Raw genomic sequence first — 15,818 nt, 5'->3', positions numbered from 1 at the left:
AACATGGTTAGCAGTAGAATTGATAAACATGATCAGATTTAGATCTTACATAATACAGTTGGTGAAGATGAAAACAATTATGCTCCGTCAGGGGTTACACTTTTTACTTCCAATGGTTTATGTCTCTTGTTGCGTCACTCGGATGCTGTCTTACACAAAACAACTGCCTACATAACTAACACGTGATTTCTTATGATGGAACTATTTTATTTTAGAGATAAGAACAAATGTACTAATGACATATTATCTGATTACACCGGATTGACAAAGCAGATTTTATACAGTCAACCCAGGTCATATTCATTAGCTTTTCCCCTGTAACCAGTTTTAGAACCAAAAACCTGTTTTAATAATGACTTACCTAAACTAACAGTATAAGTACTATAACATTGTCCATGTCTTTACTCTGTTTGAGTCAGTAAATCAGAAACCCATTTGAGAAAAATCTTTATTGATGCAGATTAAAAAGGTGGTAGGAAAATCTTATACTTAAACAAAAAAACTATCTTTTCTTAAAGTGCTACTCTTTTTTTCTTGGTAAAAAAAACTTGTGTATCTGTCCCATCATTGTCTGAGGGTGATGAGATTATTCCCCTAACAAGGAAGCACATTCAGGCTGTTACGCTTCAGGTTGTCCGATGACTCCACTGTTGTTGTTTAAGCCCCTGAGTTATTATTAGCTGTCTCAGAACTCCTTTTTTAGGCAGCATTTTTAGGAATAAGGACATTTAAAGAACAGAGTGGGATCAAGGTTCAAAGAGGGGTTTCTTTTTTCCAGTTCGTCAAACCCTGTTGCTGGTGTACAGAGTCATCCCAGTACCTAATTAGAGGATATATCAGCCATGTGATCTTAAACAGAATCTCATTGCTGGGTGAGCTATGGAAACTCTCAATCTCTTTCTTTTGACTCATGCCCATCAGCATGTCTGCAGTTAGTCAGTCAGTCTGACAAATATAATTTCTGATAATATGTCATAGACGATGAGTAGGAATGACCACAAACACTAGCTGGAATTAATGCAATGTTGGCAAAGAAGTCCCATTTTTGTAAATAATAACATATTGCCTATTTATGTAACTAGATAGTGACATCCCACAAAATCAAAAACCATTTTCTCTCATTTTATCATTTTATTAATGTACACAATGCACCTTGTTTAGCTTAAAATTACAGTAAACAGCATTTTAAGCAACCCTGAACTGTTTAACATCGTGTCACTCACATTGCTTTGCTCCTGTGGTACCTAACCTGCTTTATTCTGGTAAACAGCTTTTCATCAATACATCATTTGACCATCACTGAGAGTTTAAAATTACACTTGGTTGAAAGCACAGTTTCAGTTTGTGTTTACCGAAAGTAACAGATGCTATTTCCTGAAAAGACAACTGATTGGAAGCAGGCTTCACCTCTCTTACAGTGTGAAACACCTTCTCAATTCAGATAAATAGAAAATGGGAACAACAGTTTTTGTTCTCTAAACTAAAAGTACCAAACAGTCCTGGATTTGCCTTTAAGACTCAGGTAGGCGTCTGAATGCAGGAATCTAGGGCAAGAGTCTCTTTGCATCAGCAGGTAGACATGCTTCTGGGCTTCGTCGAAGCAGGAGAGACTCGGCCTCTCCAAAGACCGTTTGATCTTCTCTCTGACATCATGGTCTACATTGATCTGGAAGAAAACGAATTAGTAGAGTCAACATTTATGATGCTGAATGAAGTGAAGCTGGACTCAAAACTATGTGTTGACAATGTGTTGGCACCACAGAAACCATGACAATGGAGAATCAGATAGCAGCTTTTGGAGGATACACACATCTTCATTCAGTTAAATCAGGATTAGGGTTAAACAGTGTCCAAGTAAACATGCAAGACAAGAGCTTTCAGCTGGTTTAATATTGAAATATGGTAGTATGGTAGTTACTCTAGCTAGCTTTCAGTGATACTGCTATGAAGCCTCTATTTCCCTTTACACTAAATCAACTCAACTTTAGTAAAGTTGACTTGTTGAGATTAAAACATGTCTTTTACAAGAAGGTCCTGGCCAAGATGGCAGCAGCACAAGAGAAATGACAGCTATTCAGAACCACACTACAGACAAACACATAAGATTAAAAGCAAATATGCATACATAAAACATGGACTAAACCACCATCAATGCTACAAAGTCCCTGAGATCTGAAGCAAAATGTTAAGCAAAGCATCTACACTCTGATCTATTTGTCCATAAATTTTAAATATTTTTAAAGCAAGCAGTGAGACGAGGTCCTACAGTTCCAGATCATTTTATTGCAGGTTGTTCCAGGCAGCAGGAGTAACATGTTTTGTCCAGCTCTGTTCTGACCCTTAGTTAACATGAAGAGTTCTCATGATTGAAGATTTTTTATTTAGTTAAGTTAATCCACGATATGAGGGAAGCATTTACAAACGGGAAACCAACAATGCTTTACTCTTCTCTTGAACTAGTCAGACCAACCAACGTGAGCATTTAAAAACAAAAGGTGAACCATTGTAAACCAAATCAAGGGCAGGAGAGAATTTAGAAGAAGCATTCATATATATAACATCACCATAATCAAGCCACCAGTTTCTTCTTCTCCGCAAAGCAAAGGCAGAATTTAATCCTGAAGTAAAAAACCCAGTTTTAACTGAAGTTGTTATACAAGCTGCCACGTGATTTTTGTTTTCCTTCATAAATCAATACTATTGGTCACCCTTTCTGTCTGTCTGTTGTTTTACAAAAATTTAACCAAAGATATATGATTAAAACACAATACAAAGTTTGATGACATTATGTCCAGTTATTACAAAACCAAACAGTTTTTTTCTTTTTTTGAATAATGACAGTTTTGGAGATAGGAGGCTTGAAGGAGAGGCCGTCATCTTATCTGTACTCCAATACTGCTTCGATGAGTTGGCCTTGTGAAGTGATAATTCTAGGAAGGATCTGTGGTCTGGACTTTAAATTTGAAAACAAGTTTTATATAGTTTTAGTCACATTTATAAGCAGTTTTAAATCACATAAAATCCCCGCAGCTCATCTTTGTCTTCGCAGCTCATCCTGCACGCTGGGAATCTAAAGGTTCATCCGAGATTTCTACGAGAAGCATCATCAGCATAAGCAAAACTAAACTCTGGACTTTAACTCCTCTTTTGCAAATTTGTCCAAATCTAAACTCTTGACTCTAGTTTACATAAGAGCATTATACCAGCATCATAAAATAGACTTGCATCAACATGACATTCATTCATTTAGTAACAGGAAGAGGTAAGGGTGTCCTTCTTGCACAAGGATGCTTTGACCTCTTTGAACTCCGGCCATGCCTTTAAGCAGACTTTAAACCATTTGCCAGATCATGTTTGTGGCATAAAAACCATGCTGTTACCACAGAAGATTCAAGCCACTCAAAAGTTTCTTTAACTTATAGGTGAAGAGCTTCATCCATGCTGTTACACAAAACATTAACATTTAGGAGTCAGATATTTCACTTATTTTACTTGTGTACAAAACAAATTGCTCAGCATTAAATTGTCTGGTAAGTATTCTAAACATCATAATTACAACATTTAAAGGCTGTGAAGAATAGCCGAGGGATCTAAAAGGTTTAAGGGCTTTACATTTGAGCAGATTCAGTTCTAAACTCAGTTTTATATGAATGGAATGGACTAACACAGGCCAAGCATGCAGCACTGCAAGCAGTGGAAGTTGTGACATTAAGTAGTAATCCATGTTGCTTCACTGACTTTAAGAATCACTTCCTGATTCATTTTCTGATCAGATGTACTATTTATTGGGCTGATGCAATCACAATTTCCCCTGTTCTGTAATGTGTGTATGAGCTGTTTTTTTTTGTTTTTTTCTAGGAGTGAGAACGTTGGCAAAAAGAAATTTACCAACCCTGGTCTCACTGTCAAACTGACCTCTCTGTGGGCTGTAGGCTGGATGAACTCCCGATAGATCTCCTCTGCCCTCCAGCTCAGGTCATCTGGGGAAGCTGTTGATTTAAAGTCTTCACATGCGAGCCAGAACTCAATGTTTTCCTCGCTGAACTCAGACTGTAAGAAAGAGCGAAATGCTGCCAAGTACCCTGAACAGAAGGAAGGAGAAACATATGAAAGTAATTAGTCACTGTTTAAAATCAGAAAGATTGATAAAACTAATTTTGTGAGCTGTTTCACTTACTTTTATCTCTCAGCAATTTCTCCAGAGATAAGTGAAGTTTATGATCAACCTGCAAACTGTAACAAAGACTTTTGAAAATTTATTTTTAATTAATTGCAGGAAGATAGAAAATCCTAACAAAGACACACCCTACCTTTGATCCGGAGGATATGTCTCATCATTTATTTTCTGTTCTGAAAGGCATTCGGTGTCCTTCTTTCGCCTTGTCCGAGTCAGTATTATATCAATCCTGTAAAAAGATATACAGTCAGACATAAGAAAGAACATAAAGAATGAATGTAAGTCTTAATGTTTGTCCTCAGGTTTTCTGGCTTACCTTCTGGGCCGTTTCATGTTTGGCATCAGATCCTTAATATCATAAAAGCGAATCCTTGAAAACAAAAGTTTAGGCATTTTAATATCCCTGGCGCTTTCCTTTGGAGAGATTAAACTGTCTGAGCTCGTTTTTAACTTTCCAGGGAAGGTATAAAGCCTGACGCTGAGGGCCTGCTGGTGCAGGTATCTAAATACCTTTTGATGAAAGTAGCTGGTGTCAACATCTGGTGTCACTGACTCACAGCTGTAAAATTCCATTTGGAAAGGAAGATTTTTTTTTCCCTCCCCACTCCGTGTCATACATGTCATGCTGCACATCACAGTAAATCTTTATTGGATAAACACTAAACCATTGCTGCGGGTTTGTTTCTCATTCACACATTCACAATCTCACTCAGTCAGTGGTGGTGAAGCTATCAGATGAGGTCAAAGCTCTCCATCTGGAGCAAGATGGGGCTCAAAGTTTTGCCAAATGGCATCTATTGAAAGTCTGAGAAGAATTGTACCACCATCTATCTATCTATCTCTCTATCTCTCTATCTCTCTATCTATCTATCTATCTATCTATCTATCTATCTATCTATCTATCTATCTGTCTGTCTGTCTGTCTGTCTGTGTCTTTGAGTCTTTTTGGACATAAATATGGGTGTGTTTCTGTTTTGTGTTCTTTTGGAAACCCTCAGGTGTCTCACTGTCAGATATGCTGGTGTGCTTGTGGTTAGGCTAATGCTAAAGTGGGTTTGTTTCAAATTTCCTTTCTAGAATCGCAGGAGCAGTGAGTGCACATGCAACATTGGACTCAACTTTTCAGTGGCCAACACCCTTAATATTGCATGCATGAGTAAATTGTACTTTCACACAAGAATGTGGGAAACTGTAGTGAATGCAAATTGTTTTGGTCACTGAGCACAGTGTCATTGTGACAGATCCATTGAGTTTACACAAAGTTTTTGTTGAAAATGTTTTTTTTTCATGCATATAATGCATCATATTGTAAATTGTGCACTGCTTTTAAAAATGTTTAAACACTGCTTACTTGCTAATGTAAAGTAGCCTCATGACTGAGCATTGTTCATGAAGTTGTGTTTTTAAAGGATACTGTAAATCATTTTTATTTTGGTCAAATTAAACAAATGTCTTCATAAGAACTCAAAGTTATCCACTATATGTATGAAGTGACATTAGCTGTGATTTGACTGGTTCCCATCCTGCTTAAACTATGTTTACAATTACATTTTTAGGAGTTAAGTTGTTTATATATTGAATTTTTTTTCTGTCTAATTTATAACAATCATTCAGGATTGTTTTCTGATCGTGTTTTCATGGAAGATGATGTCCCTTACAACCCTTCCAGTTTTTAATAATTCTTTAGACAATTCTTTATCCATGTTTAATAGTTTTCTGACGCTACTCAGATATTTTCTTTGCCTGATGACAGTAATTTGAGCCTTCTTTAATAGACTAACATCTTTTTAATGACCCCAGGACGTGTCTTTCAACATGTTTTTTAAGAAACGAGAAGCTACTCATTGCAGCATTTTGTGTTGAATAACTTGTTGCCAGCTGAAAGATTATTGCCCATGCAGTAATTATCCAATAGCAGGGTCATATCTATTTGCTTAGACATTGAAAATAGGAACAGAATAAAACATGATGCTATTGTTTGATTTCCACAGCTCCAAAAGAGAGATTGTACAACCCACGAGGCCATAAAAGACACTTTAGTATTGTAAATGCATACGTGAAGTTGTTGTCCGCGACAATGAAAGGCAAATGAAACCAAAGATAAAATGGAAAGGACCATTTACTTTCCCAGCAAACTATATTTGCAGGGTCATACTGTTCTTTATTTAAGAAGTATGCCGGGCATAAACCTTCTTGCCCATTTATATTTACTCTACCTCTAATTTCTGAAAAAATATATTTATCTGACAGACATCAGAGGTTTAAGTTATCTGCATCTTCAGTCTTTAAGACTGAAGACAAGTTTCATGACACTGTGTCTAAATGTCTCCATTCAACTGACAACAAGGATGATAATCTCATTTATTAAACTCCTTTTAGTTTTGTATCCTAAGAACAAAAAAACCTGAAGCTAAATTAAAAACTCCAAAAGCCTTTTCCGTCACCTGAATAGGTATCAGTTGTAGGTGCACGTTTGTCTGGCTGATATTTTCTAACGATCGTGGCTACAAAACTATTGTTGTAACCTGTGATTACAGTCGCACTAAAAAGTACACGATTTAAATTTGATGACAACACCCAGTTGGTGGAGCTACTCCTCATGACTTAGTGGAAAATAATGGTAAACCCACACCATTAACAAGTACGAGAAACATTAACACTATTAACAAATACCTGTTAGCTTTTACTGATAAGCTAACAGGTATTTGTTAACAAAATGATGTCTCTTTTGACAGTTCACTCATATCTTGTCACTTGACACGCATGTGAAAATTAGGTCACGTTGCCATTGCTGGCATCAGGCTGAAACAATGATGTGGTTGTAATTTTTTGCTGTCTTGGCCAGGAAACTATTGGGAAAGAGATTTTAATCTCAGTGAGGTTCTTCCTGGTTAAATAAAGGTTATAATAATAATAATAATAAAAAAAAACGTGACTTCAATACTTCAGTTGAAAATTAAAGTCACAAACCTGTCCAATGCAGTTCTCAACAGACCAAGAGTCAAAGCCAGACTCCGCTCTGCTGACACAGTCAATAAGAATTAGCCACAAAAGTCATCTCAGTACCAGCAACATAAATCCAACGCTCCAGTGACATACTGTAGTTGAAAAAATACCAGTAACATTTTCCATAACCTGCACACGCCGATGAACAGATAACAACTTAGCTTTTTAGAAAACATTCTTTTCATAAATGAGGCATTACGCAATCATAAAGCCCCCTTTTTTGGCTTTTAGGAGGAACAAGTTACTGATGGTGAGCCACGTAGAATCAAACTGAAAATGACTCACTTTCTGTGCCCATTTTCTGCTTATTCCTGTCATTTAGAAGGTTAATATTAAATGACATATTAAATGTGGATGGAGGTTCGGCTGCTCAGATAATAGCTATATTGTAGCCTCATAGCATAATTTCCTAAGTCATATTTTAAGGTTTCATAACAAAGCAACGGTGCACGGTCAATCAGCAATACTAGGAGAGTACAGTTAAACAAACAACACATTTTAGCCCAAATATGAATTAGGTAATCATGCTATGAGATTAATGATATGCAAGGTAAAACACAAATCCAACATTTTCTGACAAAAAACATCACTGCATCTACAAAACACCATTAAATCTAAAATGCAGAAATCATTTGGATTTCATAAGAAAGAAGGAACATTCAAGCACTGATAAAGAACACTAGTAGCAAATCAAATCTACAAGTAGCCTCATCAACTTACAAATCTTTTGGTCCTTATTTCACTATGCAAGTAAACACTGACAGTACACGATCTGACTGCCTGGAAATTTAAATACTTAGTGATTCTTTTAACCACAGTGTTTCAAAGAATTAACTTCTGTATATTTTCACTGTGATCATAACACCAAAATTCCCCCTAGTTGTTGGCAATAGCTCTCTTTCACCAGTCAAGTGTATAACGCCAACTTTTACATGTTTTTAAAGAAACTTTTGTGACCCTAGAATTACATAATAATGGGAAATCAAGAAATATTTCAACTGCTTAGTGCCGACTGACTGACAAAAAGTGTACTTTGACAAGATGAACATTCACAGAATAACAATGTACTGCGTGATGACTGCTGACTAAAGTGTTCTGCTTTCACTTTTATTTGTAAAACAACACGACAGAGTTAAACAATGGCTTACTAAAGGTAGTTATGGTATTAAATATGGCCAGGATTAGTTGCTAGCAACCTTCCTTCTCTTGTAAAAGTGTAGAAATGAAACACTCCTTTCTTCCATGTTGGTTTTCACATTGATATGATGCCCCAGAAATAAATTTATACATCTTCCAGTTAATGACAATGAACAATACTTTAGGATATTTCAGACATGCAGATAATCATAAAATCATTCATTCAGCTTTTAAATTGGACATGTTGTCAAAAAGAAAGAAAGAAACAAAAAACAGGATAGCTCTGAGATGATGAAGATTGAAATAATAATATAATTACTTACAGTTACTGGAGAATGTCCAAGAAGCTTGGTGTTCCTAAATCCTTTGTTTTCTATATAATTTGGGTATTTATGATTTGTAGGCATGTAGCCACTGTTGTTAGACAGAAGATTGCTTGAATGGGTAAAAAAAAAAAGGCACAAATCAAGTAAAACCTAAAAAGTGATGCAATGAAAGAAAATGCTGAAGGACCCAAAAGTTTCTGGAGGAAGTATTGTATGGAGCCCAGTTGGTGACATGGGAAGGAAATTGATTTTATTGAGTGGTTATGGGTTTGTTATGCACTGGAAAGGGATGTTATTGTGGCTGGATATCTTAGTTGGTAGAGAATCTGTCTCCCATGTGGGGGACCAGAGTTTGATTCCCCCAGGGGATGAATATTAACATCCTCCACTTGGGTCCTTTGGCAAGACCCCTAACATTACTACCTAACCATTGTAAGTCTCCTTGGATAAAAGTGTCTGCTGAATGACTGTAATGTCAATGCCTGGCAGGCAGTTTAGTTGTGGCCATGCATAACTGATGTGTCCACTGATGTGTTTATAATGGTGGATATTATTGTATCTGACCATCTTTTTCTTCTCTTAGTAAGAAATCCCCCCCAGGTTTCCCACAGAGTTGGCAGACTGTAACCTGTTTTTGAAGGATTAGTAGTTTTTGGGGAATAATAAAGCAGTGAAGCCTCCATTGAATGGTGTACTTGGTGTCCTGTCTCTGTTGTTTTTGTCGTAATCTATTCAGTTTGACAAACCCAATAAGCTCACTTACATAATTGTAATTAATCTGAAGGTTAAAATTAAATTAAATCAAAATTAGCCATGTTACACATGTGCTATAGCCATAAATTCCCACGCATAACTAACGCGTGACCGCAAGTTAATTATCTTGTCCTGTTTTGTAATCCATGACTTGTAACACATGGTTATGTATTAAAATATTTCTATTAATGTCACCAGACAGGCTCATTGCTATTGAGATGTTACAATGGTATATTATCCTTCCAACTAGAAAACACTACAGAACATACATCTAAAACCACCAACAAAAAACAAAAAACAAACAAAAAAACGCTGATCAACAACTGAACTATCTTGTGGCTAATAGATTAATAGACGAAGCCTCTTTAAGTATATATGAGGATAGTGGCATTTTAAAATGTCACAAAAAGAAGTGATTTTCTGTTCCAGATGTGACTGCCACCCAAAAATCTCAAACTTTTGCATCTACTCACTCCTCATTTATTCACATTTAGTGTTTAATTTCAATTTAATACAATATCTGGTTAGGTTTAATGGTTAATTAAGGTTTAACTGTTGAAAGCAAATTGGTAGAATTAGGAAAATTTCACAACTTGACTTAGAATAGACTCCATCACACCAGCTGCATCTAATCATTTTTTATGTTTGCTCGCTAGCTGATGGAGGAGAGCAACACGTCCGTTTTATTAGATATGGAATAGTACATCATGTTTGAGACAAATATGATTTCTTTTTAAAAAAACATAAGACTGGCTGTGATTTTTCCCACATCTGCATTTGTGGATGTTCTCACATTTTTTCTCACACATTTTTGTCACCTGTGCTTGAACCTGTTCATCTGATATGCCTGGCTTATCTTCCATCAATGCCTTAGGCTCAACTAAAATTGGCACCAAAGCCTGCAAAAGTATGATGACTTACGTGGATCAAAACAAGACTTCCTGCTATTTGAGTCATCACACACATAATCTAATCCGATGGAGGCATTATAAAATGGTACAGAATGGTGGTGGCACTTCTCTTTCTGGATTACAGGGACATTAAATTGAAACAAATGTTTTTCTGAACAATCAAGCATTAAATAACCAAACTTCTTAGAGGCAGAGATATGCGAGGTGGAAGAAATGCACCTCTGAGTCATTGCTGTTGATCTTGTTTTGACTAGTCTGTAGTTTCTATTTTTGTTATCACGTCTAAAGACCTGTTTTCTTATCTGAAAGCATCAGTGAGTGACCAGTTGAGGCAAAGAGGAGCCTCAATGACTAATAAAAAGGCAACAAAACTTTTGGCAGGTCAAAAAAACTGAACTTCACACAATATGGATGCATGCAAACAGTCTAGCAGGGAAATGGCCACAGTCAGATGATTCTTATTTGAAAGGAAATCTTTGTCTGGGATTTTCTTTCTCATGGATGAGAGACAGGATGAAGAACTGCTGAATTAAAACATATACTACACTGAACAATCACTATAAATCCTTCCAAGATTATGCCTCAGCTGGAAAGCATCACAGCTGCAGTGGTCTCTCCTTATTGAAAAAAAATGTATAAACAATCTCTCAAGTATTTTAGTTTGCTATTACTTGTTACTCCCCTTTGCTGTCCCTCAGTGTGGTCATCCATTGTTGTGTTAGCAGAAGAGTAGTGCTGTCCCCACTGCCTAGCTGGGTGGGGAATCAGTGTTGCAAGGATTTCACCAGAAGAGTCTGTGGAAGTGAAACAGCTTTCGGTATAGACGAGGGACGTGAAGCCGAGGCAGATTCAGGGGAAGTCAGACTGACAGGTTCCTATTATGCTGTCCTTTGTCCTCAGACAGAAGTCCCTGCTCTGAGAGTCACACGCACATCCCTGGTGAATTTGACTTTACTCAGCAGGAACCTTTAACACGCCACATGCACTTTTGTTTTTACTCTTCTGAATTATGAAATGGCTTAAAATAGATCTTTCAAATATGCATGTCTATTTAATTAAATTCAATTTTCAGTTTATTTAGTTCACAATCAAAAGGTCATCTCAAGATAAATTATATTGAGAAAACTATCAAACAGTTTCCAGGTGATAGTTCATTGAAACCCTTACAAGAGATGTTGGTGATGAAATTTCAGGTACAACATTTGACACTGGGGTCTTCACTCACAGCTAAACCTTCTATAGTTTTGTACAGTAATGACGTTACTGAACCTGAAATAAGTTCAGCCATTTGTCTCCATCTAGTGGTCATGTACATCCAATGTTGGGGAATACTGAAGCCAATGCAGGAGCTACAAACTGCAGCAGTTTACATACTGATTCCTAAAATTTGACAAAGAAAAGTAACAGTGTGTGCTGTAGATATATTACAGGGGACAGCCCGTCTATTATACTGAACCCATAAAGCCACCAGAGGCCTTGCAAACACTAAATTTCTCATGTGTTACAAATATGTATGATCCTGAAGGGATCAGGGATCATAAGGGATCATGCAGTATGTCATTTCTCCCTTCCCCGAATGTGATAAAGATTCAGGACTTCATATCATATCATATCAAATCTATAGTGACTACTAACAGCTACAAACTGATTAACTTGCCCTGGTGGCAATGGATTTTATAGAAAGATTCACATTTTGAATTGTTCCTGCTTTTCTATCTCTGGATATAACCTAAATATTTAAAAACCATTGACAGGGGAAATGTATAGTAATGACTTACTTGTTATACTGCAGTGTTTGAGAGGGAGACTTTGGTTTAATTTAGATGTTACTTTGACACACACAAACCACCTTTAACATGGTTACAGACTAAGTATAGTTATTTAGTGCAACAGCACTCCCTGGTGGGCGGTGCATCCTCCATAAACAGTCTCCTCAGACCTCCTCAGTTGCAGTGCAAATGATTCTCCAGGAATGTGGTAAAAGGTTGGTTCAAGATTCAGTCAGCTGTGGTGAGAGAGTCAACATACCATACGAAGCAGTTGCTCAAAACCAGACCAGGGTATAACTTATACTTTTTATTTTCCTTAAACGATGACATCAGACCAAAGCATTGACCAAGTTTCCAGTCAACCCATCTCCCATTACAACTGAGCATCTATGTAATATTACTTGATCTATGGAGTCATAACCACATAATACACACCCAAAAACTACAAAACCCTTTAATTCTATACACAAGAAACAATGGGCATAAAATATAATAATTATTTTAATCTAAAGTCTTAATTTGACCCTTTAACAAAATATGGAAAAAAAAAAACCCAAAAAACAAAAATAATTATCTTTCTACCATGTGAAATGTCACATGGTATTATTATTGTAGTGCAAAACCTATCCACCAGGGAACAGAAACCAAGTATCAGATTGCTCATAACAGCGGTTGAAGTATAGCTTTTACCATGAAATGATGTAAAAGGGTCTCAGAAAGAGTATGTATCAAATATGATATGTATGGTGTTAAAGGGTTAATGGTGTGACTGACCTCATGATACATTCTTTTCTAATCAAGCTTTCTTTGAATATTAGCAGTTTTCTTACCACCTTACAGGAGGTCACTAATACTTTAATAACAGAATCACTGTTCAAAAAGACTGTGAGCAATATAGAAAGCATGTAGAGAGAAATCACATGCTGCAATGTAAATATGACAAATGACGTCAGACTGTTACGTTTTTAATACAAGGACAAAGCAAAAACCTGTTATAGAGGAGGTGTAACCTAAAAGACGCATTACGTAACTTTCCAACCTTAAAACTCTGCATTCCAGACTTGTTTGATGGCACAGTGACATCCATTATGTGCATTTCTGAAGCCATTTCTGCCCAGCAGCGTCTCAAGGTTGAGAAACTGCACTATACAACTTTTTCATTTAGGACACTGCGTGACGTTTCAAAACGAGTTTCCCTTTACGCATAACATCACATGCTAGCAAACAGAAATCAACACACTGGCCATTGTAAGCGTGCATTGTGGCTGATTCAGCAAAGAAACCCTAGTAGACATTATCAGAGGAAGATAGGAAAAGAAAGAAAGAAAGAAAGAGACAGAACAAAAATTAGACAAGAGTCAAGATAAGACTCTTTTACTGGCTGGAGAGAGCTCACAGTACAGGTAGGATGCAAAATGGCTGCTGAATTGGCCCGCGATAGGGGGCGCATTACAGAAAATTGCCATAGTTCTGTACTGCGTCTCTAAACAACCAGGTGTTGTGGCCACAGGATTCATCTTGCAATTTGTAATTGAAACTGTTCATATCTCAATCTTGTATCTCAATCTTTAGAATATAATTTAATTCATATGTCATCTCATGTGGTACTCTTCCATCTCATGTAAAAGAAAATATTTCTCCATCCACACTGAACAAAATCTGGAATTTAAATGATGAAATCACATAAAAAAAATCCCAGTATTTTGTTTTAGAAAAATTACAACAGATTTTTTTTTTTCAAAATAGGTCAAAACTACTGCTGCCATATCCTCAGTAAATATCCTGTTTTTTTATCATAACATTTAACTATGCCTGTTCAATATACAAAATATTAAATTGATTAGCACCACCACAATTAGTGGACTATGTCAAACTATAATTGCTCATTGGAGGAACCATGAGAGCCACTGCATGAAGAGCCTGCATGTGAGGTCCTCTTTTGGGCAATGCTGTTAGTGAGGGGTAGTAACATCTGGAACATGACACCACCAGCAATGAAAGAACACGCCACACACACCACTTTTAAATCCCATCTCAACAACTGGCTGATAACCAGCCAAACCCATCTTCACAGCTAGATAGATGCTCTGCAGCTCACTGCTCTCTACTGCATCTTTCCTGCTTTTTTGTTGAGTGTTTTATTTTTGTTATATATTGTCATTTACTTATTACTGTGTGTGTAAATGGTAAGCCATTTTAGTGTTTGTGCTTATCTTGTATTTTTTTAAGTTAAATTCCAATGCCATGCACTTCAAATGTGCATTTTAAATCATGCACTTTCAATAATATTTACTAGAAGTGGTTTGCACTTTATTTTGTATTGTCTGTACCTTGCTGTTATATCAGTTAGCTGCAAGTTAGCTTCTAGGCTAACATTTACTCTGTGTTTTTACTTATGTTCAATAATGTGCAACTGTCCCTTTCAAACAAACAAACAAAACGATAAACATGCCACAGACATCTGATGATTTAAACTGAACCACATATTTAAACATGAATCACACTGTAGTGTTGCATTCTCAAAAAGCATTTAAAGAAATCCTGAAAACAATGTTAAATATCTCCTGTTATTGTTGCAGGATGCTGTTTGGTTTGGCTCTTTGCTTTCTACATTAACACAGTTGTCACACACTGACTAGCAGGAAGATGCAAGAGAAATGTTGCTGGGTCCCTAGATCCTTACAAGATAGTGTGGAAAAAAAATCTCCTTCATCCCTCCTACTATTTTTTAAACCACTGAAAGTCTGCCACAGGAGGAGTTAATCTTTTGGAGTCTCTGTGGTCGAGACTGATGTAAAGTTTCTTCCTCCCCAGTTAGGAAGAAAGAACAGTTTGTGGCAATCATCACTGACTTGGTTGCCTTATCTCCCACCCACTGTGAACCTCAACATGCACATGTCCCTGAGCCCAAAATTCCCAGGGCATTATCTCTGCCTCTGCTGCTCACATTGTCAGTCTGCAGTGGCTTAGCTGCTTCTGAGTCCTCCTTCTCCGCCCCATGCATCCATCTTCGTTTCCACCCTGCTGAGCATCATCCCTCAGTTTGTTCTTGCTTCCTAGTTTCCTTTCTTCCCATCGCTTTTCTAACCTTTCCACTCATGTTACTGCTTTAACACTCCTTCTTGTGACTCCTAATACTCTTGCCTCATTTCATTGTAAACTCTTCATAAATCTTTCTGTCATTACTCACTTTTTCCCTATGATCTCTCAGTTTCTAATTCCCTTAAGCACTATTTTTTTTCAAACATTCTATGTCTTCTCCTGCTGTTCACCCTTTCCTTTCCTATCCCGTCCTGTGCAGTTCAATTCTGACCTCTCTTGTCCTGTCCTGTCCTGTCTTGTCCTATCCTATCCTATCCTATCCTATTCTATCCCCATGCAGAGTTCCACTGGGGGCCAAAATACAACCAGAAAATGCTGGAAAAGGTATCCTGTAGAATTACTTGCTTAGAGTGGTCACACTCTGCAGATGCATTGTGAATGAATTTTAGAAAGATGCAGATTGTACTAGGACATATATTATATATATATATATATATATAAATATATATATATATATATATATATATATTCTTTTTACAAGACTTTTTGAAAAACTTAATGGAGCTCTGTTTGAACTCCTTTAAGTTTTTCAGATAATGAGCTCATTTGGGCAAAGATTAGGCTGAACACTGTACTGTGATGTGATGGATCATGAACACAAATTTTTCAATGACAATGTTCTCAATACAGAAGATAG

The 15,818-nt window shown here is 36.7% G+C and overlaps 1 protein-coding gene across 4 annotated transcripts; it reads right to left on the bottom strand.

Annotated features, from left to right (window-relative positions):
- Positions 1–462: 462 nt before the first annotated feature.
- On the bottom strand, positions 463–8,662 carry LOC121652520 (regulator of G-protein signaling 21-like). 4 transcript variants are annotated; one of them, XM_042005315.1, is made up of 6 exons: positions 8,644–8,662; positions 4,494–4,547; positions 4,311–4,406; positions 4,178–4,233; positions 3,916–4,082; positions 463–1,666 (listed from the first exon to the last, which is right to left on the bottom strand). In XM_042005315.1, exons 2-6 carry the CDS (start codon positions 4,517–4,519, stop codon positions 1,481–1,483), a joined length of 531 nt encoding a protein of 176 aa, XP_041861249.1. In that variant the 5' UTR covers positions 4,520–4,547; positions 8,644–8,662; the 3' UTR covers positions 463–1,480. The 4 variants fall into 4 exon arrangements, with proteins under 4 accessions (XP_041861249.1, XP_041861248.1, XP_041861246.1 ...); XM_042005314.1 differs by lacking the exon at positions 8,644–8,662 and adding an exon at positions 7,904–7,939; XM_042005312.1 differs by lacking the exon at positions 8,644–8,662 and adding an exon at positions 4,688–6,125.
- Positions 8,663–15,818: the final 7,156 nt, after the last annotated feature.

This window comes from Melanotaenia boesemani, chromosome 14 (genome assembly GCF_017639745.1).
Source record: "Melanotaenia boesemani isolate fMelBoe1 chromosome 14, fMelBoe1.pri, whole genome shotgun sequence".
Taxonomy (NCBI): domain Eukaryota; kingdom Metazoa; phylum Chordata; class Actinopteri; order Atheriniformes; family Melanotaeniidae; genus Melanotaenia; species Melanotaenia boesemani.
Note: the sequence above shows the minus strand (reverse complement) of the source record. Positions and strands in the feature narration are given on the sequence as shown.